At 40.4% G+C, this 25,420-nt stretch overlaps 2 protein-coding genes and 1 long non-coding RNA gene across 9 annotated transcripts in view; 1 reads left to right on the plus strand and 2 right to left on the minus strand.

The window, feature by feature from the left end:
- LOC143117461 (phosphatidylinositol 3-kinase regulatory subunit gamma-like) overlaps positions 1-360 on the plus strand; it is a 75,509-nt gene extending 75,149 nt beyond the window's left edge. For both annotated transcript variants that reach the window (XM_076279206.1, XM_076279207.1), the window contains exon 16: positions 1-360. This exon is cut by the window's left edge and continues 3,000 nt beyond it. The gene's annotated coding sequence lies outside the window, so the exon portion shown is untranslated.
- A 2,989-nt stretch (positions 361-3,349) lies between these two features.
- dynlt2b (dynein light chain Tctex-type 2B) lies at positions 3,350-17,403 on the minus strand. Its single transcript, XM_076279208.1, has 5 exons — positions 17,181-17,403; positions 16,782-16,915; positions 16,590-16,659; positions 5,430-5,493; positions 3,350-5,156 (listed from the first exon to the last, which is right to left on the minus strand). Exons 1-5 carry the CDS (start codon positions 17,237-17,239, stop codon positions 5,109-5,111), a joined length of 375 nt encoding a protein of 124 aa, XP_076135323.1. The 5' UTR covers positions 17,240-17,403; the 3' UTR covers positions 3,350-5,108.
- Positions 17,404-18,919: 1,516 nt separating this feature from the next.
- On the minus strand, positions 18,920-21,139 carry LOC143116545 (uncharacterized). 6 transcript variants are annotated; one of them, XR_012985836.1, is made up of 4 exons: positions 20,913-21,139; positions 20,209-20,236; positions 19,570-19,688; positions 18,920-19,222 (listed from the first exon to the last, which is right to left on the minus strand). It is a non-coding gene; the product is annotated as an uncharacterized LOC143116545 (long non-coding RNA). The 6 variants fall into 6 exon arrangements; XR_012985834.1 differs by having other exon boundaries at positions 20,321-21,139; XR_012985835.1 differs by having other exon boundaries at positions 19,570-20,236.
- Positions 21,140-25,420: the final 4,281 nt, after the last annotated feature.

Raw genomic sequence — 25,420 nt, forward strand, 5'->3', positions numbered from 1 at the left:
AACTGGCCCTTTGGACGGTGGCCCATGAGCACACGGCGTAATAACTGGCCCTTGCAGACGGAGGTCCAGCTTCAGGAAAGAGGGAGTGCCATTGGTCAGGAAAGAGGGAGTGCCATTGGTCAGGAAAGAGGGAGTGCCATTGGTCATGCAGCGTGATCTTGGGTAGATTCCAGCATTCCTTCTGTATGTGCTAAACCATATCAATTATTTATGTTCACAAACAGTCCCGTAGTTCTGTATGTGCTAAACCATATCAACAAACGTAGTTTCATCTTGCTCTATTCTTATGTTTGTCTCAAACTGCTATGTTTGTTCAGTACACTACTTAAGGAAAACAATAAAACAATAAATTCTAGGATTAAAAATACAGATTGAGTAATATGTGTTTGTGTGTGTACAGTATCTGAACCCTCTCATCATACAACCTATAAACACAGGCCAGCATTGTGAATCCTATGAGATTTAAAGCTACATACAACCCCAAATCAGAAAAAAACTTTTCACGTTGTGTAAAATGCAAATAAAAACAGAATGTGATAATCTGCAAATCATTTAAACCCATATTTAGCTGCAAAAAGGACAGTCAAATTTGTCATTTTCAACATTTGATGTATTGATGGAAAATAAAACAAACAGAAACAGTTTGTACGGGGGCAACAAAATGCTGGAAAAGTTGTGTAATGACAAAAACAACAAAAGGAGGAACATTTCATAACTACCGGTAACTAGGTTAACTGGCACTATGATTGGGTCTAAAAATAGCACCCCAGAGGAGCAGAATTAGAAGTAAAGATGTGGAGGTATTCATCACTCTGTAAACCTGTGTGTGCAACTGATGAAACAATATAAGAATAATGCTTGTCAACATAAAATTACAAATAATTGCAAAGAAACAATATTGGACGGCCATGGTCTTTAGGACCTCAGATGGCACTGCATTAAAACCACACTTTTTATTTCAGGAAAACTGATAACCATTGTCTATGACAAATGCTAGTGTAAACTCCTAGCCTGGCCCCGCCCCTTCTAATTCACTAACGTTTTCCTCAGACAAGAAAAATGTCAATCAGCGACTAGAGGGGAAGACGAAAGCGAAACTTATTGTGATAAACAGCAGCAGCAACACCCTGCAAACATCAAACTTATTGTGATAAACAGCAGCAGCAACACCCTGCAAACATCAAAGACCCACAGAAATGGTTTCCTGACTGTTGATGCTGTTTATTGTCAGCTTGTAAAGTTTAGACTGACTAGGAAGTAACGTTAGGAATCTCTGATCAATGTGATTGGTAAGGCTGGACCAATGATTTCAACGTTAGTGGCGTTGCGATGCAAGTGTTGGAAATTATTCCCAATCATGAGTCACCAGACTATTCACTTCCTGAATGAGTTGGGATTTTACAGGCTAGTAAACTTTACCATTCAAAGAAGACAATGTGTTTAGACATGATACAGAAATGACACAGGATTATCTGGGCCTGAGCTAATGTTACATGGACTGAGGTAAAGTTTTCTGCCAATGTGAAAGGAAACTAGCCTATTTGGAATATTCTGTAGGCCTGCTGTTCCTTTTATGAGAGCAATTTAGATAGATAGATAGATAGATAGATAGATAGATACTTTATTGATCCCCAAGGGGAAATTCAAGGTCTCAGTAGCATACAGACATCACACACAAATTTAACTGATTGATCAAGTTTAGGCTATTGAATGCTTTAAATGTGAATGCTACAGTATATATTTAATTCACCATTGGCTAGATTAGCGTGTGTCTATACACAGTTGTCATCTAAATACTGTTGTATACTTAGTTGTTTAAGCGCTTATGTGTTATGGTTTATATAATGTTGTTTTATTTTAATTGGGCTGTTAATTAATTTGACATTATTGTTTATTATTGATATTCTCCTTAATGTAGTCTTAGCATGTCATTGTTTTTATATTATTGATTGAATTGACATTATTGTTTTATTATTGCCTTTCCCCTTTTTACATTGCTTTTTATTAGGCTATTGATTGAATTGATATTATTGTGTACTACAACTATTCTCCTTACTATATTTGACCTACATTTTAATCTGTTCCCTGTTCAATTTTAAATATTATTATGTTGTTTTGTATTTATGTGTCGCTTTGGACAAAGGCGTCTGCTAAATCCATAACCATAACCATAACCATAAATGCAGTGTTTTTGTAGCAATTCAAAGGATTTTAAATTCATTACTCAGTTGTGGTGTAGGTCTATATGTCTTGAGTGATCGCTGTCCCTTTAAATGTCTGGGACTTTAAATTGTTTTAAAAATTGTTTTATAATTGTTTAAATTGTTTAAAAAAATTGTCGGGTACTGTCTATGACTAGTTCGAACTTCGTTACTGATAGGCGGAATCATTTAGGGCAGGGGTCCCCAACCTTTTATGTACCATGGACCGGTTTGATTCCCATTTTTTTTTTCACGGACCAGTGGGGGGGGGGGTAAGTTGTGGTTCGATGTTCCGTGTTGTGCATGCATTACTTGAAAAGAAATAGCTCCAGTTATGTATGAACAGTGAAGGTAACGAACTCTTAAAAATGTGAAAAACGTGAACTTGAAGAAGTGAAAATTGAACAATATGAACTATGAAAATTGAACAACTTGAAGCTACATCTATCGTGTGTGAACATGCTTAACAAAATATGGTAACAAAACATGGGAACTAAACGTGCATTACGAATATAATCAGTGGGAGCCCTGTGCTTGTTTCCCCTGCAAAAAGAAGGTTCCATCTGGGGGTGATGGAAGACAGTGACACCCTAAGTGTGTTTGAAATGTCGAGTCGATTGCGCAATTTGGTCTTAGTTGCAGTAATTGCCAAAAACCTGGCCTCGCATAGACGTGGTGGGAAATGGTAGCAACGTTTTCAGCGCTTTTACGGCTATCTCGGGATATTCTGCTTTGGTTTTCATCCAAAAACCCGCCAGAGAGGTTTCCTCATAGCCTACACACTCTTAAGACCACCGTCATTTGCATTTTCGATCAACTGCTCTTCCTCCTGCACTGACAAGTTAGGACTATTCGGGATATTGACAAATGGGTTGCGGACCCACTCATTGGTTTGCCGTGGATCTTTGGAGGATGGGAAGTAACGCTCAAACTCATTTGAAAGCGCAACAAGGTGATCGCGCACCAGCTGCGAGAGAAAGGGCCCTGCCTCAGTCTCTCCCAAAACCCCCACTACTGTTTGGAACATATCAAATACACCCCTATCCACTCGTGGTACCCACAAATCAAGCGTCAAGTCGTCATTCTCCCCTGCAGTGACAGGTTGAGGTCATTAAGCAACCCGAATATGTCACACAGGTAAGCGAGTTTTGACACCCAGCCCTCATCACTAAATATGCAGCTAACGGTGACTTTTTTTCTGTAAGAAATCTCTGCAGCGGCTCTCGCAACTCAAACACTCTGGCCAGTGACCTGCAACCAACCAACTTGGATAGCGTACCACGGTGACCCACGGTGTCTCTGCAAAACCATATTTTAAATATGACTCGTCATATTTCGTATTGAATGACACCTTCTTTTTCTTTGAGGTATCTGGCTCACCATCGTCAGTGGGTATTATTGCGAATGTGACATTATTGCGAATTAAATTGAGTTTATTTAGTTTGCATGAATTTTTTTTTTAAACTCTTGTCGTAGGCTACGGCCGGTTAGGAATGTCCCGCGGCCCGGTGGTTGGGGACTGCTGATTTAGGGTACAGCCTAATTAATAATTAGGTAATTAGGGGCAGCCGCGGCCTACTGGTTAGCGCTTCGGACTTGTAACCGGAGGGTTGCCAGTTCGAATCCCGACCAGTAGGCAGAGGTGGACAGAGTACACAGCTTCATTACTTGAGTAAAAGTACAGATACCCTTTGCTAAATTTTACTCAAGTACAAGTAAAAGTACAACAGTCAGATGTCTACTTAGTAAAAGTACTGAAGTACTTGGTTTTAAAAGTACTTGAGTATCAAGAGTACAAGAGGAGCCTACATTTTCTAAATATTGCATTATTACTGCCACAGTGCTTACATTTATGTACAGAAACGTCCTACATGTAGTTATGAAAAATGTTAATGTTTATACCTTGGAGAATGTAAAATTAATTGAAAGTAAAATCAAGTCATTTTCATCTTTTTACCATGTTGCCAGGGATGGGCAGTATTTCTAATACATGTATTTAAAATACGTATTTCAAATACAAAATACTATTTTGTAATTGAAACACTTGAAGTGAAAACTATCATTAACTTGTTCAGAAAATTGAAATAGTCTGGCGAGGTGGGGCCACAGGTTGGCACATTCCCAGGATGGACCTGCTGCGTCTTCATCCATTGATTGTTTGTGAAAAAGCGGGAGGCGCCGAAAAGCGCGCTGTTTGCATCCATGCTGCAGGCGTGTGTGTGTGAGAGTGTGTGTGTGAGAGTGTGTGTGTGAGAGAGTGTGTGAGAGAGTGTGTGTGTGTGAGAGTGTGAGTGTGTGTGTGAGAGAGTCCTGCCTTGTAGCTCCTCTCATCATCCTCTACCAGTAACCCTTCACTCAAGACCGCCATCTACAGGCCGATGGGTGTACTGTCACTAAATGTACACATAAATTCATTTATTTTATGCGGTCATAATTACAGTCATCATTATCATTGTGTTTTTGTTAACTTAGAAGGAAGGATGGAATATGAAGCCTACTACAGTACATAGTTAGGTGGATGTTACTAACTTTTATTCAACATTGCAAACACTGCTGGAATAAAGATTGATTGTATATGGTATGAATCACATGGCCTGACAATATTTTTCTATATGTTTAACTCATAAATAACCGTATAAGTTTTGTTCTAGAATCTTTGTCTCTTTCTTTCTAAATGAAGTTGAAGCTTGCCAGAACAGTGACCCAGACACAGGCCAAGTTCATGTCCTCTGTTCCTTGCGTCCGCTACTAAACCCTTCTGCTGAGCACGCACGCCTCCAGGCGCAGTTCTCCAGGCCACATGCGCGTGTCCAGACAGCGGCGCGACGGCTGGGAAGCTTCGTCCTCCTCTCCACTCCCACAGCAGGCTCGCAGATCCACTGGGCGTGTGGCGTCCTCGTCCTGTGCTCAGTAGTAGTAGCTTCCAAACGCGGCCGCCACGCAGAACAGGCTCTCCTGAGGTACAACAGCAGATTAGCCAGCACGTTATTGGGATTTATCACACGGTAGCGTATTACAGCCAGGCACGTTATTGGGATTTATCACACGGTAGCGTATTACAGCCAGGCACGTTATTGGGATTTATCACACGGTAGCGTATTACAACAGCAGATTAGCCAGCACATTATTGGGATTTATCACACGGTATCGTATTACAGCAGCAGATTAGCCAGCACGTTATTGGGATTTATCACACGGTAGCGTATTACAGCAGCTAGCATAACTTACGTTCATGAATATATCCTGAGCGTAGCTGTCTGTGTCTGCATCCCAGAAACAGCGAGCAGCCATTCTGAAAAGACAAAACAAACCAAGATTAGGTAGGGAGCGAGCAGCCATCCTGAAAAGATTAGGTAGGGGATAATGGACGACATGGCGTTTGGTTCACAGGAAGAAATGCACGTTCGAGGTGGTGAAGTCCAAGTCATTCTTTGTGACAATCAGTCAAGTCAAGTCATAGCTTGGGTCAGGTCAAGTCATAGCTTGGGTCAAGCAAGTCAAGTCATAGCCAAATCATACAAATTCATGATGATTTACCCATATTTTCATTTTAAAATAAGCTACAGTAGGCTAGTTATGAACTGCTGGAGTTTTATTTGCAACAAACAAATAGACATTGTATTCTTTCAAACCACATACATCTGAACGGCTTATAGAATATGATGAAATGTATACCAATTAAAATAAATGTATTTCAAGTAGACCTATTATAAAATACCCTATTATTGTTTCAATAAGCCTCAAATATTAGGTAAGCTACATCAAATCATGGAAATTTATTCAAACAGTTCAAGTTACACCTGTTATGTATATGTGCATATATATGTGCATAGCATATACATATGTGCATAATGTTGAAAAAGTGAACTAACCAATGAAACGCTGCCGCCGACGTCACTGCCAAACTTTGACCAGCGCGACGGCGCAATGGGTTTTAGGAGGGTTTAGGAGCATCAATGCTGTATCATATTATACTTCAGCCTAACATGTGAAGTAAGCTACTTTTCTATGCTGATTGCTGGTAGTTAGCTAGGCCTACTGACTGTTGTTACTACTAAGCTGTAACGAATGGAACAGGGATGTGTTTAAGAGGGAGGGAGAGAGAGAAGCGCTTAGCCTACTTTAGGTTACATTGGCAACATTTTTGCCAGCATATCAAGATTAAACTTAGACAAGAAAAGGTTTCATTTTGCCATTTCACACATTTTAACGTACTATCGTGTTAACTAAAAATAGATTCAAAGCCAACTCTTAACATGCCTCAAATTTGACATTAGGTTTCTAACACGACTAACTTCCGACAGATGAAAATCGACGTGGTGGTAGTTATGTCGCTAATTTGCGCACACACAGACTGCTGTTCATTTCTCCTTTGAGTTGTCAGATACATCATCTGTGTAGCCAAAAATTATTATTATTAACATTAGTAAGCAGATTTTCTAAAATCGTAAAGTTAACTCCTTAATATCTATGGAAAAAATAAAAAGTCAAGTCAATTTAAGTTATTTGTTTCAAGTCTCAAGTCATGAATAGCAAGTCAAAGTCAGGTCAAGTATTTTACACATGTTGATCAAGCAAGTCTCAAGTCATGAATAGCAAGTCAAAGTCAGGTCAAGTATTTTACACATGTTGATCAAGCAAGTCTCAAGTCATGAATAGCAAGTCAAAGTCAGGTCAAGTATTTTACACATGTTGATCAAGCAAGTCTCAAGTCATGAATAGCAAGTCAAAGTCAGGTCAAGTATTTTACACATGTTGATCAAGCAAGTCTCAAGTCATGAATAGCAAGTCAAAGTCAGGTCAAGTATTTTACACATGTTGATCAAGTCTCAAGTCCTAAACAACGCCCCATGTCTGGCACGTAGCCTATTTAGGCAAGGCAAGGCAAGGCAAGGCAAAGCAAGGCAATTTATTTATATAGCGCATATAGTAGACGTAGGGCCCTATCATGACATTCTAAAGTGCATCGTCACTCGTCAAAAGTCTATTCAAATTTAGTAGGATGTCCAGTTCACATTGGGAGGGGTTTCGCTATCAAAAGTGGAGCGCATGGCGTAACAAGGTGCTCCTAGGTCTTTTAATCAGTCATATGGGTGTGTTTGGGGCGTAACATCATTTTAAACCAATGAGAATGACATCTGTCATTCCCTTTAACGGCGCAACGCGCGATATGTCAAATAAATGCATCGGTATTTTGCCATTCAACGGCGCATTTGAAGGAGGCTGCTTGCGAGACCGTATGGAATAGTCATTCTTAAACCATGCTTTACTAAAACCTAGCATAGCCTTCACGCATTTGCACTCGTCTATTATTTGAACTCATTGGCAAAGTGAAACTAACTTCACCAAGGAGTCAGTCAACGACAAGACAGTTATATGCAGTTACTTTCACTATTGACTGACAATGGATTACCATCGAAAACATAGGCTGGAAAAAGCAACACTTACCCTAATGTTGCTCAAATGACTGAATAAAACAACATTTATCCTGCAGAGGAGTTGCTTATATCTCGTGACATACGTGTCTCTCGCCTCTCCCCTAATCATTTTTAACCGTCATTACCAATTTGCAAATGATGGTGAATAACTACTCATCATGAGATGTACAGTATTTCTTAATATCTTTATTCTAATTATGTTTCCCATTGAAATCGTGCAATTTGTAATGCTTTGCATGGACGTGCGCTGGTGTGCGTTCATGAATGATAGTGCATCTGCCAATATGACGTGCACCTGCCAATATGACTGTTGACATGCGCTCTTAAAATAGCATATGAACAACTCGCCATTGACTTCTGACCAGGTTTAGGTGGTGTATGATCGCGATTTTTAGACAACGCGCTAGGTCCCTCCCTAGGTTGTTAATTGCCACACCCCTGGGCGCAATGCTTAAAAAATAAATGTGCAAAATACCGAATTCAACTTTCCGCGGGTGAATAACGAGTATTACGCCATGCGCTGGTGGCCCAAAATACAGCCCACAATGTGCTAAGGCATTACCTCAAATAAAAGTAAACAGGTATAAAACATATCACCGTAGTAGAATAAGTAAAAACAATAAAAGCAATAAGGAAAGTAGAACAAGTAAAAACAATAAAAGCAATAAAAATCAATTAAAAACAGAAAAAAGCCATAGAGAAGAGGGTGGTCTTCAATTGGGCTTTAAAAGTGGCAATGGTTGGAGCAGTCTTAATGTGCTCAGGGAGTTTGTTCCATATCTTGACTGCATGGTAGCTAAAAAAAGCTTCACCCTGTTTGGTGCGAGTAGAAGGTATGCATAATACCTGGCTTTTCTGTGATCTAAGAGGTCTGTGGGGGATGTAAAATTTAAACATGTCTGCTATATATGTTGGCCCCATCCCATGCAGTGCTTTAAAAACCAGTAGCAGTACTTTAAAATCCTAAAAGAAACTGGCAGCCAATGCAGGGACTTAAGTATAGGGGTGATATTTAGAACTAGTAACGGCAGTTTGTCCTGCAAGTTGAGAAATTAGTTGATATGTGGCGGAAAGTAAGTTGGGTCATTCCACATCAATTCAACCAGGGCCCACGCACTTAGGCCTGAAATTCTGAAAAAAATACCAGGTGTACGTATGTTACCCAGGAGACACACTGTAAAATTACTTTTATGTAAGATCAATCGGGAAAGAAGGAACATTGGAGCACGCCACACGAAAATACATCTTTGGTAAGTATTTATCATAAATATAGGTATTGTTGGATTTACAACACAGTTACAACGTCTACTTAACTTTATGCGTTGAGAGACCAACATGATTAACCTTTCCCGATTCCCACTGACACTAGTAAATGACGCTAGGAGTTGTGGACTTCAGCAGCCAATGAGAATTGGACTTCAGCCCCTGAATTTTCTGATTGGTTGACAATTGTGGAACAAACGTAATGCTATCGACAGTTTTGATCGCGCACACAGATGAAGTTGAGTGAGCGTGACAGATCTCCTGAGTGAGCGGAGGAACAGTTTATGTGAGCACGTACAGTGTAACTGAAAGAAAGGGGCTGATGTTGCCAGTGTTGGGAGTAATGCGTTACAAAAGTAATGTAATTACTGTAATATATTGCTGTTTGCGGTAACGCGGTAATGTAAGGCATTACAAAAAAAAAATTGGGTAATATTTACTCGGTACAAACTTCAGTAACGCGCGTTACAATGCAGTTTAACCCAAAATTAAGCGCTTGTTTTGTTTTGATACATATTCGCAAACACCACGCGAGAACAACAGAGGAGAAAAAATCCGCGCAAAATAGTAGAACGTTATCTCCTGATACTGGTTGAATATGACTGTGGCTGCAGCAGACTCGCAGGCGGACTCTATTTGCGGGATGGACATAAGCCTACGCTCATTATTTTCAGCTTGTCAGAGACAAGGCTATGAAGAACATAATAGTTAGTGCACTTTGTGTGCGAAACCGAAAGATCTCTCAGCTCGCGAAATAGCACAAGTAAATTAATGAAACATCTAAAGTAGTGCCACGCTAATCTTTTTGATTCTTGATAAAACACAAACTATGCTGTTGTGCAGGTCAGCTTTGTGCTGTGAACTTGAATTGAAGAGAATAAAGGGACAGAAATGCAGAAAAAGATTGTGTAGCCTGGCAGTGCCACCGCTCCCACCACGCGCATCACGCACTTTGCGTTGGGCACCAAAGGACAGAGGGGGCACCCAAATGTAACCAATGAATAGTAGCTTTACTGCAAACTGCGTTTCACTCTTCATTAATAATGTTTACAATGTCTAAATGCACTAACACGATGTTACATGCAAGTTTGATACCTTTTGGGTTCTCTCAATCACCACGTAGTACTAGAATTGGTGGGTCTTCAATCATTCGTTTTCCAAGCATTTAGGCTACATGAAGCACATGATATGCTGAGTCGACTGAAACGCATTCCATTCAGATAGCTAGGTGGATACCAGGCTCATAATTCACTTGTAGGCTATTCGCAAAACGAAATCTGAAGCAACATGTCATTGCATACTTCCATTTCCAAAGCAAAGAAGGTTGCTTAAAACAATTTAAAGGAACACGCCACCCAAAATCAGTAGTGATATATGTTCTTACCGTAACTTTCACGAGTTGAGTCGTACCTCTCCCGCGTCGGTAGGTGCACTCAAACGCTCTGTCGCGCGGCGCGAATGTGTTAGCATGTTGCTATGCTAGCGGGCTCTGCCGTGGCCGTAGAGAGAGGCACATAGCAGTATTCAAACACCTCCACGTTTTACCTACTTAAATACAGTTGCACGAGTAGTTGATGAAAAATGTTAGGGCACACAACATGAAACGTGACGATTTTCCAAGCGAATAAACATGAGAACTACAATGTGTGGCGCAATAGCACTTGGGAGTACTTCGACCTAGCGTGGTAATATTATTAACACCTAATTGTAGATCCTATCCACCACAGAGTTTAGAATCCATGCTGGATCGACCCTCAGCCTCTCCCTCCCCTCTGAGCGAGAGAGGCACACACACTAGAGATGCGCTGATGGGCTATTATTTCAACCATAACTGCATATCAAAACTTATCATCCATCAGCACCAAAGTTTGTTGACCAATTTTCAAAACTGCACCTGCCCACCATTAGCCTCGTGAGACCATCCTGATCTCGCGAGCTTCAGGGTTTCACTCGCAGATCAGTCTGGATACTTTCAGTTAAAGAAAATTTGGAGCAGTTCACCAAACGAACGTCCAATCAGCGTTGGCTTTGAGGCGGGTTGAGGTGTGACGCAACGAACAACATGACGGCATCCACAGAGAAGTTTTATTCAAATTAGAAAGTATTCCTGGGTAAACTGTGAAGCTATGAGTCTTAGCCATGCAGCTGGGAGGAATGAACGACACAGACATCCTCCACGGCTGATTCCAGTTCATAATGGAGGAATATACTTTCTTCAGAAGTGTAGGGCCTACCGTGAAAACTTGATGGGAATTGTCGTTGATTAGGTTCATAAATGGTAAGTTAAAACATCTTAACGTTTGTCACGTTACCTAACTTAATTGTATGTTAAACGGCATTAGAATAATACTTTGTTCATCTAATTGGTTGATTTGGCTCGTCGATAACCAACAAAGGTGGTGATAGACAGATGGTTTATCCAATCAGCTAACCAGTATGTCCGCCCCTTCCCAAAAGTTCTTCAATGAAAAGTTCCCAGATGGATATGCGGAGCAAATCCATCTGGCGGAGTCAGGTTAGCCCACCATCCGCTGGTTGTTTTAATGTAGGCTATATGGGTGATGCAGCGCTGCTGACGTGAGGCTAGAAAGCCCTTGCCTGTTCTAGAAAGACTGATCTAATGCAGCAAATATATTAAAAGGCAAAAGTCGTACATTGGCTAGGCCTATCCCCAGAATATCAGCAGCAAACTCAGTCTCTGTCGCGCAAAACAGTCTCCAAATAAAACGCACATCGGCCTGTTGCCTATTCTGCCAGCTTGTGACAATATATCGTCCAAAATGCTTGATTGCATTGCATTCTCCACATTTTAGCTACATTTTCATGTACCACATCAGCATTTTTGTTCAGTGAATCTTTTGTTAATTGCTTTACAATTACCGTCGGGCCTATAGGCCTATTGCCTGGCTTGCCTCAGCTTCGGTCACGTCCTTTTACAATTTTATCATTAAGCGCTTTCAGACATACATGTAAGACCGGAGGTTCTGCCGATGTTAAACGGTGGGGCCGTATATCTGAACGACATAACCGGTCATATGGAAGTCCGAATTCACCCGGTGTTTATACTACCCCCGACCTAGTATTTCCTCCGGACATTATGTAAATGTGCTGTGTCTGAACGAGGAGTAGAACATTCGGTTAAAATCACACCTAGTGAGAGGGCGTGTTGGTGACGTTTCTTTCATGCGTCCATGTGGTTAGATCTGACTTAAATGCCAGTGTTATGATGGAGTGGCATAGTGCTGTCCAGAAAATCTCCAACCTGGAAAGATGCAGACATCACGGAGCTACTGTCCATGAGGGCATACAACATTTTGATAGAACACCTGAAGGGAACGTTAGAGACACGTTAGGCTACAACTGCATGGCAAGGAGAAACGAATTCAGAAGACTGAATCATCATAAGCAGAAGGCGCTGAAAATGCAGTAGCCTATAGCGACGTCGTTGACGACAATAACAGGAGTATTTAATAAATTGTTAGCCAACACGGTTTTCTGTTCATTGATAGCCTTCATGACCTGCTGAGCTCGCTGATATTTGCTGAGCATATATGCCTAGAGAAAATGAAAACGAAGAAAACCCAACTTTGTTCCAAGCTCCTTACGTAAATGCTACACATGGGGAGAGGATGCTTTTGGAAAAAATAAACCATGAAAAAACGAACAACTTCACTGTTATTAATGTTAGTATTTTGTTTGTTGCTTAAAAACGTTGTATGATCTTGAAGTCTTGAGTTAGCCTACTGAATTGGCTGGTAGCCTACCATAAAGTTGGTGCATGCTCTCTCTCTCCAACGCAAACCAGATTTGGGGTTCTATAGCCTAGCTAATTCTGGTACATAACGTTGAAAACAGATAAATGTGTTTATTTGAAGCACACATACAAATACTGTAGGCTAGGTCAATTTCAAGTGCCCACTTACGTGACTAGCCTACTTCAAGTATTAGCCTTTGCACAATAGATTTCTTCTTCTTTAGCCTACATAATGATAGGCTATATTTTGTAAACAAGAAGCAGCTGTGACAGGCAGCGGCCGCATATAATCTGAGTCATGTCTCAGCATCTTGTGAACTCTACAAGCCCCCACCCCTCACTCGACAACCACACGGAGATTCTGTAATGTGCGTGTATGTCGTTCACACATACGTCCGTGTAAGGTCAGTATTAGGTCCGCAGTTTAGCATCATATCTGAATCATCCGAAGGGTAGGACCTCCGTTTGACAAACCTCCTCATATACTCCGGAGGTTATATCTGAAAGCGCTTATTGTAATAAAAAACGCAATTTGCCACATAATTTCAGCATGCTCCTGGCCTACTAATTAATGCCTATTGTACTTTATTTTTTGCAAAAAGAAAGAAATCCTTGATAAAATAACAAGTAATTCACATTATAGGCTACTTTACACACTGTTTTTCAGTGTCTTTTTCAGACAGACATCGCAATTCATTTTATAGCAGGCCATCGGACAAATATGACGCCTCGATATTAAAGAAACTCCGACTCCATTCATTCTGAAAGTCCACCACACAACAATGCAACGTGCATGTTCACATTTTTAGTAACAACCGCCAAACTTGCTTGCTTGCCTTACACATCTAAGTTTTCCGACTATTTTTCTTACCTTCTTTTTCCGCTGTGGATGTTAGTGAGTTTGTAGAAGTTTTAGCTCTTACGTTCTGAACATCTCGCACTGCCATCGCCCGATGTCATTTCTTAGTCATATCACTCTCTGTCTCTCTTTTAAATGCCTATTCCCTGAATGGTAGGCTACAATTATGTGTTTTATATATAGGCTAATATCTAAACAAAATAACCCAGGCAGTCTCATCTAGGATATAACACAGGTTGAAGTTGGTTCTATTTAGGGAGGTGAACATCTGTAGATGACTCAGAAATGACATCGGAAGACAAGGAGTGAATATGGCAAGAGGCAAGCCGAAGTCTGCTGACAAGGGCCTGACGGTAATTGTAAAGCAATTTACAAAAGATTCACTGAACAAAAATGCTGATGTGGTACATGAAAATGTAGCTAAAAATGTGGAGAATGCAATGCAATCAAGCATTTTGGACGATATATTGTCACAAGCTGGCAGAATAGGCAACAGGCCGATGTGCGTTTTATTTGGAGACTGTTTTGCGCGACAGAGACTGAGTTTGCTGCTGATATTCTGGGGATAGGCCTAGCCAATGTACGACTTTTGCCTTTTAATATATTTGCTGCATTAGATCAGTCTTTCTAGAACAGGCAAGGGCTTTCTAGCCTCACGTCAGCAGCGCTGCATTACCCATATAGCCTACATTAAAACAACCAGCGGATGGTGGGCAGGTGCAGTTTTGAAAATTGGTCAACAAACTTTGGTGCTGATGGATGGCTGATGGATGATAAGTTTTGCTATGCAGTTATGGTTGAAATAATAGCCCATCAGCGCATCTCTAGTGTGTGTGCCTCTCTCACTCAGAGGGGAGGGAGAGGCTGAGGGTCGATCCAGCATGGATTCTAAACTCTGTGGTGGATAGGATCTACAATTAGGTGTTAATAATATTACCACGCTAGGTCGAAGTACTCCCAAGTGCTATTGCCCCACACATTGTAGTTCTCATGTTTATTCGCTTGGAAAATCGTCACGTTTCATGTTGTGTGCCCTAACATTTTTCATCAACTACTCGTGCAACTGTATTTAAGTAGGTAAAACGTGGAGGTGTTTGAATACTGCTATGTGCCTCTCTCTACGGCCACGGCAGAGCCCGCTAGCATAGCAACATGCTAACACATTCGCATCGCGCGACAGAGCGTTTGAGTGCACCTACCGACGCGGGAGAGGTACGACTCAACTCGTGAAAGTTACGGTAAGAACATATATCACTACTGATTTTGGGTGGCGTGTTCCTTTAACATTGTGCATATTATTGTTAATATTGTGCTATCAATGTAACTCAAACAAATAAGGCTTGTAAACAAGAGCTGGCAAAAGGGCATTATGACAACGTAAAGATCAATGCTCTTAAAGTGACAGTGCACCATTTATAAGTAAAACAGCATTTCTTCAGAAATTAATGTTTAAAAATACACAGTAATGGTCTGTAAATAATAGGCCTTTTATTTTACTTTAGGTGTTTGAGTTATCATTTAAATGTCACTCACTCAAAGCCACTCACTTAGGGCACCGAAATGGCCAGCAGGCCACCATCTTGACATGTCTTTATTAAAGGAACCGTATGTAAAAAATGTATTTCAATTAATCATAAAATTGCCCTGATATGTCACTAGATATTAAGAAATCATGTTCATTTCAAATACTTATATCACTGACAACAGTAGTCTGGCCAGGATATTGTCATTTAAAAAGTGAAGTTGCAGCCCTCAACTGATGTTGATGTTGTCATGTTGTGTTTTGGCCTAATGCGCCACCCTCCACCTATCTACTAATCACAAAGTAAGTAGTGTTTCGTCATCCGGTTGCCAACTCTGCCAGTCAGAGGGGAGGGGAAGGGGATACACCGCTCTACAGTAATTTGAAAGTGATTGTAGTACCCGTTTTGGCCACAATCTTACATACGGTTCCTTTAAGCTTTGATTTACAATATAGTAGGCTCTCTATTGATTTTAATGAGTAGGCCTAGGCCTTAAAGTTACAGTATTTCTATCACAATTTACCAGACTTTGACCTTTTGTCGGTTTTTAACAAAATTCTGACTATGATTGTTCCTTGTATTGCATTATGAGCACTGCGCCTATTGCATTCTACTGTTGCCTTAAGCCTAGCTCAGTCATTATGCTATACCACATCTCCCTCCATTGGAAGAGCAAGCTGCATTGAGCGTAATAAACTGCATTTAGAATGGCAAATCCATATTTCTAGATATTTTGGTGAAAGTAACTTAAAAGTAATGCAATAGTAGTGTAATGCCTTACAATTCAGAGACAGTAATATTATAATGTAACAAATTACTTTGAAATGACAGTAATAAGTAATGCATAGTACATTACGATTTTGAAGTAACTTGCCCAACACTGGATGTTGCACATGTTGATATTAGCAAAGAGGCAAAGACATTTGTGGAGCACAAAATAGATTCCTGTTTGCTCAACTACAAGTTTTTTTGTGCTCGAGTTTCATTTTTCCTCAAAATATAATTTGTGTGCTAGCTCAAAATATTTGTCTGTGCTCAAATTGTGCTATTGCTCGCTCATAAAAGTGGAACAAATGTAACTCCATATGCACTCTGTCACACTGTCCCTCAAAGTTGATCAAAATTGTATTGGAGTTTTTGGCTGGGCTCTGTTTATGCCTTCAGAAGACATATTTGTACTCAACATAGGCTCTTGATTTATTTTCTTTACTGAGATAAGTAGAAACACTCTGAACAAGCAATGAACAGAAAATAAATTCCATAAGGGTCTGAACAGCAGACCTCACAAATCTGAAAAATAATTTTGGTTCTCATTTTCAGACCACCCAAACAACTTAATATTAATATACAAAGATTTGTTTAATATTTGTTATTTATTCTACATGATCCCTTCTTTTTGAAAACACCAATTGGACTTATGCAAATCTTTATTTTTTACTTTCCACCCTGAACATGGGCAAAATGCACCATTGATATCAATATGTTTTATTTCAATCATTTAGTTTCGCCAATATTGTTGTTGCATAACCTACAATAGGTTGCTTTACTCACTTGACGCCCTCTCCTCGTTGCTCCCCAAGCACGACTTGTACAACCATCTTGTAACGTTCAAATCCCACTTCTAAAGAAAGGAACCAACTGAGTGTCAATTTATAGCTTCGTGTCTACGTTACTCAACTGTGAACAGAATAGCTCAAGAGCATTGAATATGTGCTTCACCTATAACACCTGAAACACACTCACCCTTAAGTTTCTCTTTAATAGTGTCTGCTAGTGTTTTGGATAAAATAGGACTCTGTTGCGGGTCGTACTGTAGACCTGTGAGATTATCCCTCAAGATCTCCCGAATGCACTCCTTCACAACTCCTGCCTTGAACCTGCAGGAAGGTAAACAAGTGCGATGGGATTACGTGAACTGTTATCATATCGTTACACACTGGTAACGTTACTGGCCATCAAGCTAGCATTAGCTGACTAACGTCACCACTAACGTTAACGTTATCGCTCGCACAGCTAAATACGTAGCCGTAACGTTAACTAGGTGCTAGATAAGTGAGCTAGCATAATTATCGCTCTATTTACGCTGTTTTAGCTGCTAGGGGAAAGCAATGTTAACGTTAGCTTCCTAGATCTGACTCTTACTTGTGCTGGTAATTTGGCCTGATGAGATAGGTGTTAGCTCCCGACTCAGCTCCCTCCATTGCAAATTAAAAATTAATACAACTGTGTTGACGCTAGCGACCAACTAAACAGATGTAAACGCATTTCATCCCACTTGCAAATCAGATGATCTTTGCCTGTTAGAGGATACCAGAGCCCTTCTAAGGCATTCTCTGAGGATACTGATGTTACCATAACAACTCATTTTCTCGTACACTCATCAGATCAAGTAGCCCAACTGTGCTTTACTGCCCCTAACTGGACGGGAGTGGTAAACATACCAGATCGTGAACTTTTCTCAAACCATTTGTACAGTAGGCTACATTCACATGTGTAGCTAGGGTGACCAGACGTCCTCTTTTGCCCGGACATGTCCTCTTTTTGAAACCTAAAAATGTGTCCGGGCGGAATTTCAAAGTTGTCCGGGATTTTCTTATTCCTCAAACGTGTTTACAGCGAATTTGCATTGCTCTCTCTTTCATTCATATAGCCAGAGACGGTTGATAAAGCGAGACGATTCACAGAAGGGTTCTTCCTGTTCCCCTATGACGTAGGGTTCACTAGCGCCACGCCTTTTTAGGAGACTAGCGAGAGATTCTTTACACTGTGGCCCTATGGAAGAAATCATTTTTTCTCGGATTATGCCCCAGCCCTTAATTATACAGCTCGAGATTGGGCATTTTAATGCATTTTCTGTAATTCACATGTGTTCCTTACATTCTGACATCGACATGGCGTTTTTCAGATGAACAGTTAATGAGAAAAACGACTTTGTTTGCCACTTGTCTGTCTGTTTCTGTAACCCACTGGCACGCGATCTACTAAGTAGCCGAAGGATCTCTGGAATAAGTTACCGTTGCTTACCACTTCGATGTTGATGACTCAATCGCGAAAATGGATTGCGTTCAAATAGGCTGTATAGCAGACGGCCATACACATAAACTAGGGCAGTGGTTTCTCAACCTTTTTTCAGTGATGTACCCCCCTGTGAAATATTTTTTCAGCCAAGTAGCCTTCCCCCTAACCAGCGCAAAGCATTTTTGGTTGAGAAAAAAAAGATTTAAAACAGAGCACTGTGCCATCAGTGTCTAATTTATTAAACTTTGGAACTAATAAACACATACAAAATTCAAACATTTGGATAGTAATCCATGACTACATTTATTGCAAATTATTTGTATATTTTAAAATCTCACGTAGGCCTACCCCCATTTGAGAACCACTGTACTATAGTATTGCATATTATTGTTTAACAAGTAGGTCATATCACATAATAATCTGGACAGCCAGGGGTGCGTTTCCCAAAACCATAGTTTGCATTGTAACCAACAAAGTAGCTAACTTAGTTAGCAACTATAGTTATGGGAAACGTGCCCCTGGTTAACAAGTTGCTAACTAGCACACCTAACCAGACGTCTGCTTTCTCAATTAGCCTTACCTCTGATGTTTGATAAAGTAGCGCCAATCGATGTATCCCACAGCGCCGCCACACGGCCATATCTTTAGGCCTACTACCCACGCAAATTACAATGGAAATACACCACTTATTTTTTCATTGACATAAGGCTAAAAATATGATGAACACTGGCATTTCTCTTTCAGATACCATATTATTGAACTAGTAGAAGAAAGAGGTAGCTTGTTAATATAAGGAGTGCCGACTTGTCCATCCGATCCAAACAAGTAAACCTGAGGAAAGGAGGGTATAAAGTGTGTGAGGCTAACTTTGAATGGTATGGTTTTATTTGAAATTCACATTTTCAACAAATCCCACAATTTAACACCTGCATACATAGCCACATTCTGCAGTCTACCCACAAGGAAAAGAATAGCACAACTGCCCTAAACCCCCTCCATCAACTGCCAGTAGATGTGTCCTGCATTGAGTGGTAGTTATGCATTTACAAAACTAAATACTGTTATTGTCTTTGAATTAACTAACATCCTGAATGGAGTATAGGAAAGCAGGATCTCTTCGTTTGGTTGGATGAAGGTTGAAGTCATATGGCCAGCATTTACAGCACCTAAAACAGAGACAACACCACGCAAAGTAAAAACAAAAAAAAAAACATCATGAATTACAATTATGTTCTTATGTTCTTGAAATTAAGTTACTACACCTGCACATTGCTTTGCTTAATATGATCCTTCATACTCTAAATGCTGTGATAACACAATAGGACTGAAGACTATGATACAGCTGGAGAGGCTGCCAAGTTAGGCAAATACTACGACTGACTTCTTTGAGGCCATGAACAGGCTTTTTGATGTCTTAAATTCACGGTATAAATGTCCATTCAAATCCCCTACTCCAGTTTTAGCATCAGTCAAATTGTGATTACAGCACTTGATTACAAACACAAACACTTACTTCTCAGGCGCATCTCTGACCCCAATCCATGGCGTCGTCCTATAGGACCACAAAGCAGACATCAGATCCACCATCTTACGGAGAGCCTTCAGTGGATTGAGTCTTGGACCTTCAGGTTGCTAGAGAACAATACATATAGTGCAGCAATCATTCTCAGTGTGTTAACTAATGTTGAATAATAGATCTTTTTTTCCATACAGAGGGAAGTTTAAATCTAGTTACAGAGTTTCATAGTGACAGGCTGTTGGTCGAAACATGTTGGCCAATGCAGCCAAAAAGGCTTTTCCTTTGGAGTGCCTTTTGTAGAATTAGTTTCAACTTTATTTTGGTAGTGTTTCATGAAGTCTTCAGGTCTGATTGTTAGTAGCCTATATGAAATTATATTTGATATGTTTAACTTTGAAAGTCTGTAACTTGTATAGGGCAATTCCACGCAAAACTGTCACATCCATAATGCCAACTAAATACCATGGCATTGTGTTGGTGTTATGGATGTTACAGTTTTGCGTGGAATTGCCCTATACATTTGAATGGCCACAAGAGCGGACAGTTACAGAACACAGTACATAGCATTGACTTATCCTCTGAATAACACAGGTTCAAGTTCATTCCTCCCTGTCATCGCGGGTTCATCCTCACCATCCATAGCGTCCTGCTCGTCCAACAACTGGGGAGAGAATTAGCAAACATGACGTTCATTTTAGTGCTGCTTGATAAGGGTGTGCAAGACCATCCGAGAAAAACTACTCACAACTGATGTAACGTTATTCAACACAATCGTTGAGCGCCACCCTGACTACACATTTGCCATCAGAGACAAACTTAATACAAAAATATGTAATGTGCAGGATCGGGGCAGAGATCAGTAGAGAAAATCGTCGCGTCATCAAGGACAGACAGAGAATATGGCGTAAAACTAAATGTTTCACTAGCTGCTACGCTAGGCGGATAATAAAATTCAGTGCACCAACAACTGTGTACATACGGTAGCTACTCATTTTTTACTAGCAACTAAACACATTTCAAAACTGCTAAATCAATGTCGCTTGCAGTAGATCTGATCCACAAGCTATAGTGATGCCGATTTAGGTAGAGCAAATATCAGGTTCGTAAATTATCTTTGTAGCCTAACTACCAAATTAATCTGGTAGCTAGTGCCTCAGCTAGCTCTGCTATCGGTATCAGATGGTTAGCTAGCTAACGTCAACTAACGTTACTCCTCAATGAGCTAATAATAATAATGTTATTACCTAAACTCCGCAGACATTTTACTACATAGATAACTCGTTACACTGACACAGACTAATCACAAATACCTTGCCACATTTCAAACTGCCACTTACCTGGAAATCAGACCGCATCTTGCCACGACGATGTACCAAATTCAGTCACCCAGGCCAGCTCCAGTTGGTCACAGCAAGAGAGAGGCGCGAAAATGAAAAATATTTGACGTTTTCATCAACGAGGTAGCGTCAGCGCATTCTGACCACGCCTTTTTAGGAGGCAGGAACTGTGTACAATTCCATTCCATTGTAGAAGCCTGTGCTGCTTTATCTTTGTATATTAAGGATCTTTGATATAGCCATGTCTTTCATTCACATAGTCACGCCCTCCCCCTACAGTTCGCTTTGCATTGAGTGGAAAATGTGTATGAGCCTGACCTTAGCTACCGTCATTGGTCGATAGTAATCTCTGTAAACATTTAATTGGTCAGTCAGTCACCTCAATAGCGCAAACGTCCTTGTTTAGTGTAAGTTCACTGACGAATTAAAACGTACATTTCCATGTTTTTGTCTCGGTCGAGATCAACATGAAGCTGAGTGCTGACCTTCAAAGCAGGCACTTACTGGTCTACTTGTCGGTCGCAAATAAAGGTGTCAACGACCTTCAGGTAGGCTACACAATGTTCAGCAAAGCATCGAACGGCAGCGAGGGGTGAGAGCTCATCAGCTAAAGTGACAGAGTTTTTCGACCTTAAAATTACGTCTCCAAAATCATTTTGATGGCACATAACCTCATAACTAGACTGTAGAAAATATAAAATGACGAACGGCACTTCTGCCATTGTCTGAGCGGCCTTCTCTAGACGATTGCCGACCTAGCAACTTTCTAGTTTCGGGTAGGAAACTGCACTTTGGTTATCCCTTTAAACTGCCTTTAAAGGATAGCCTGCACACTGACAACAGCAGATGTCAATAATTCTCTATCTACTGTAGCCTATATTCAGGTGAATTAAATATGTTGGCATAACATGAGGGATAGATGTAGGCCTTTTTCTTTACAAAAGAAATATCTAATAATAATGGATTGAAAAGAGGCAGGCCTAATAGACCAGGCATGATTGAATAAGAAAATGGACAACATCCACATCAGTCCCCATCAACACAACTGTTTTCACAGGTCAGGATTATTAAACTCTAAAACAGATTGTCAAAATTATAGAGCTGGCTACTGTAAAAGATTCAGTTTGTATTTTCAGAAACATCTTGGATCAAATTTAGAGATATGCAACATTAAAGATGGGTCGCCATCCAAATGTATCTTGCGTGTATAGAGCTCAACAGCCCTGCTTTTATTGTAATTATTGTTTTTGCACATTTAAAACTTTCAAGTGTTCAAAATAGTCTTTTGAGGCAGTGTTTTTCTGTTAGCAGGCCGGCCAATAAAGCTCATTATCATACGTAGTCACCACCATAGTCACCCCCTCCGCCCCCTGAAGTGTCCTCTTTTTCACAAACTCAAATCTGGTCACCCTAGTGTAGCCAAAGGCAAGTAAACATTTTTGAGTTTACAAACACATACCCTGCAAATTGTATTACTACAGCATATTATATTTGAACTTTTTTTTCTTCAAGATAGGCCTGGGCCTATACAAGATTAGACATGTGCCATGCATTGACTTTATTCTGTGAATACATAGGCTATCTATACGACTGACCTCACGTAAGACATTTATTGTTTCCTTTTGGCCATTTTAAGCCCATCATGTAAAAAAATGTCAGCCTTTTTTGCAGCCCAGAAGAGGAAACCACAAGTCTGCAACTGCAGGAACTCCAGTGTCCACCAGGTGGCAGTAAACAACCATCATATCGAGATATAGTAGCACGTGTCAAGTCAAGTCAGCTTTATTGTCAAATTCTTCACATATACTAGACATGCAGAGGAATCGAAAGTGCGTTTCTCTCTGTCCCACAGTGAAGAAGAAAATGCGTAACAGATAAGACATTTCCTATCACAACAGTAAAAAAGCAAAAACACAATGTCACAGGCAGCAAAAATGTGTGTTGTGATACAGCAGAAAGCAAAAATGCAAAATATGTGTCGGAGTGCAAAAAAAATGCTATATACAAAAAACAGCAGCAACTTCAGATTCCAGAGTTTTGTGCAAAAAAGATGTTACAAAAAACAGCAGCAACTTCAGAGTGTGTGACAGTAAGTCTGCTCTGCATTACAGTTTTTTCTGATTGCTTAAGCACATTTTTTGTAACTTTGGCTGTTTTTGCAAAACTCTACACACAAATAGGAAAACCTTTCACCCAATCAGCAAAACACTGTAGTTCTCTTGCAAAAGCTAACACACCTTGCTTAACTCTTCACACCTTCGTAAAGCCATCACAATAGTAAGCACACAATGTGCCAACTACACACTGATGGTCTGAATAAAAAACACATCTGGCTTTTGCTTTCTCTGTGCACAAGGTAGACTATGTCAGTTTGAGGTCATACTTTTGTCGTTCTGTAAACATACAGGGATCCAAACTTCAAGTATTGGTATTTATACTTGGAGGGAGCTGAGTCGGGAGCTAACCATTGAGAGCATCCTCTCCAGCTGTATCGCTGTGTGGGGCGGAAGCTGCACTGAATACAACAGGAAACCCCTGCAGCGCATAGTGAACACAGCTGGAAGGATTATTGGCACTTCACTCCCCTCCCTGAAGGACATTTACACCTCCCACCTCACCCGCAAGGCGACCACAATTGTGAGTGATGCAAGTCACCCCGCTCACAATCTGTTTGATCTACTGCCCTCTGGGAAGAGGTACAGAAGCCTGCGCTCCCGCACCACCAGACTCACCAACAGCTTCATACACCAGGCTGTTAGGATGCTGAACTCTCTCCCTCCTCTCCCCCCTCCACCCTCAGCTACATAACATCCTGGACTTTTGGACCCACAATGGCTGCCTTGCACTACTCCACTTGCACTACTCCACTTGCACTACTCCACTTGCACACTTTGCAACTTGTTGTTGTCCTGTGTCCTGAAAACACTTCTGAACACACTTCTGCTGCTCTTACATAACTTGCACCACTATGCCACTTGCATACTTAAGTCAAACAGAACTACCTCAGCCATTTATTGGCCTGACTTTTGCACTATTATTATATTGACTGTCTACTGTATGCACAATTGCACAATTTCAACCCATTTTTTTTGCTGCTCTTATTTATTCACTGTATGTGCCTTCTTATTTACTTTTTATATTGTTTAATTGAATGTTATGTTTTTGTCTGTGGACCTAATTGGTAAAATGTCTTGTCTCCACCGTGGGATAGTGGGAAACGTAATTTTGATCTCTTTGTATGTCTTGACATGTGAAGAAATTGACAATAAAGCAGACTTTGACTTATTTACACACATCAAAACAAACACAAGTGTGTTTTTTTCCAAGTCAAAACACAAAATAGCAATTTCACTGAGACAAAACAAATCGGTCTACATTGTGTCGTCTCTCTCAAAATTCCGTCTACATCACATGTAATGTCCTAGTCCAAGGCACCGGGGAAAATATATTCTGGAATGACGTATCCAGGCCTGACATGACAATATCCCCACCTGTAGACTGTTTTTTTTTGTCTGTAAAAGGGCTATTTCTTTCTCTTCTCATTCTTCCTGCTCCCTCCATTGTACCCATTGTACATTACCTGTGGCTTATATAGTGCTTAGGCTGATTTCAAAGTGAACTAATTATCTAAAACAGTTTTCACATGAGAAAGTGTGCCAGAGAGTTGGCAAAATAGTGTAAATAATAGCCATACATGTGTATGATTTGCCAGGAGTGTGTTGATAATTCGGAAATTGAGTGTAAAGCAGTGAGTTGTGTTTACAGTTTCGCAAAAAGGGTGCTGTGCAGTGAATTGTACCTACAGTTGTGCAAAGTGTGTGTTACAAAATTGCAAACGGAGTGCAAAGCAGTGTTTGTGCTTTTAGTTTTGCGAACTCAGTGAGTGGTTTTGCTATAAGTATTAATAGTTTTAGAAATTGTGCTATAAGAATCACAGTTGTGTTTAAGCATTCAGAAAAAACTGTAAGCATTATAATAGTGGATTTCATGTGGTCCAGTGGCAATTTAGCATAGAGTTCGTACCTCTTGCCAAAGCTAAAGCTACTTTATGATTGGCAAGCATACTGCCTGCAGACTGCAGTTAGAATATGGAAAGTAAACACACTTGCTGGTTTCATTTCTTTAAGTTTCATTTCTGATGTACTGCCCCAGTGTGGCCACACAGCCTGACCTCTGCTAAGATAGAGAGCTAATAAAGCCTCTATGTGACAGATATATAGGGCTGGGAACGTCTTACTCGAAAGACAACTGAAAGAAAGGATGTCCTTTCAGGAGTGGGAGATTACTTTTAAGGAGAGGACTGAAGAACTCCTGGAAGATTATGGAGACAGCTGGCGGATAAAGTTTGACGAAAACATCGAGCCAGACAACCCAGCCCAGGACTGGTTTCAGTATATCCGGGGAGCTTTTGCAAGGTAATATATGAATTTCATTTAGAAACATCAATTCACCCATTGTACATTCTTCATCCTCCAACACCAATAATATTGTGTTTACACATTCAAAAC

This window comes from Alosa pseudoharengus, unplaced genomic scaffold, assembly GCF_046254945.1.
Source record: "Alosa pseudoharengus isolate Yale_2024_CS ecotype anadromous, Long Island Sound unplaced genomic scaffold, YU_APseudo_1.1 YU_APseudo_1.1_scf_11, whole genome shotgun sequence".
In the NCBI taxonomy this organism is placed as follows: domain Eukaryota; kingdom Metazoa; phylum Chordata; class Actinopteri; order Clupeiformes; family Clupeidae; genus Alosa; species Alosa pseudoharengus.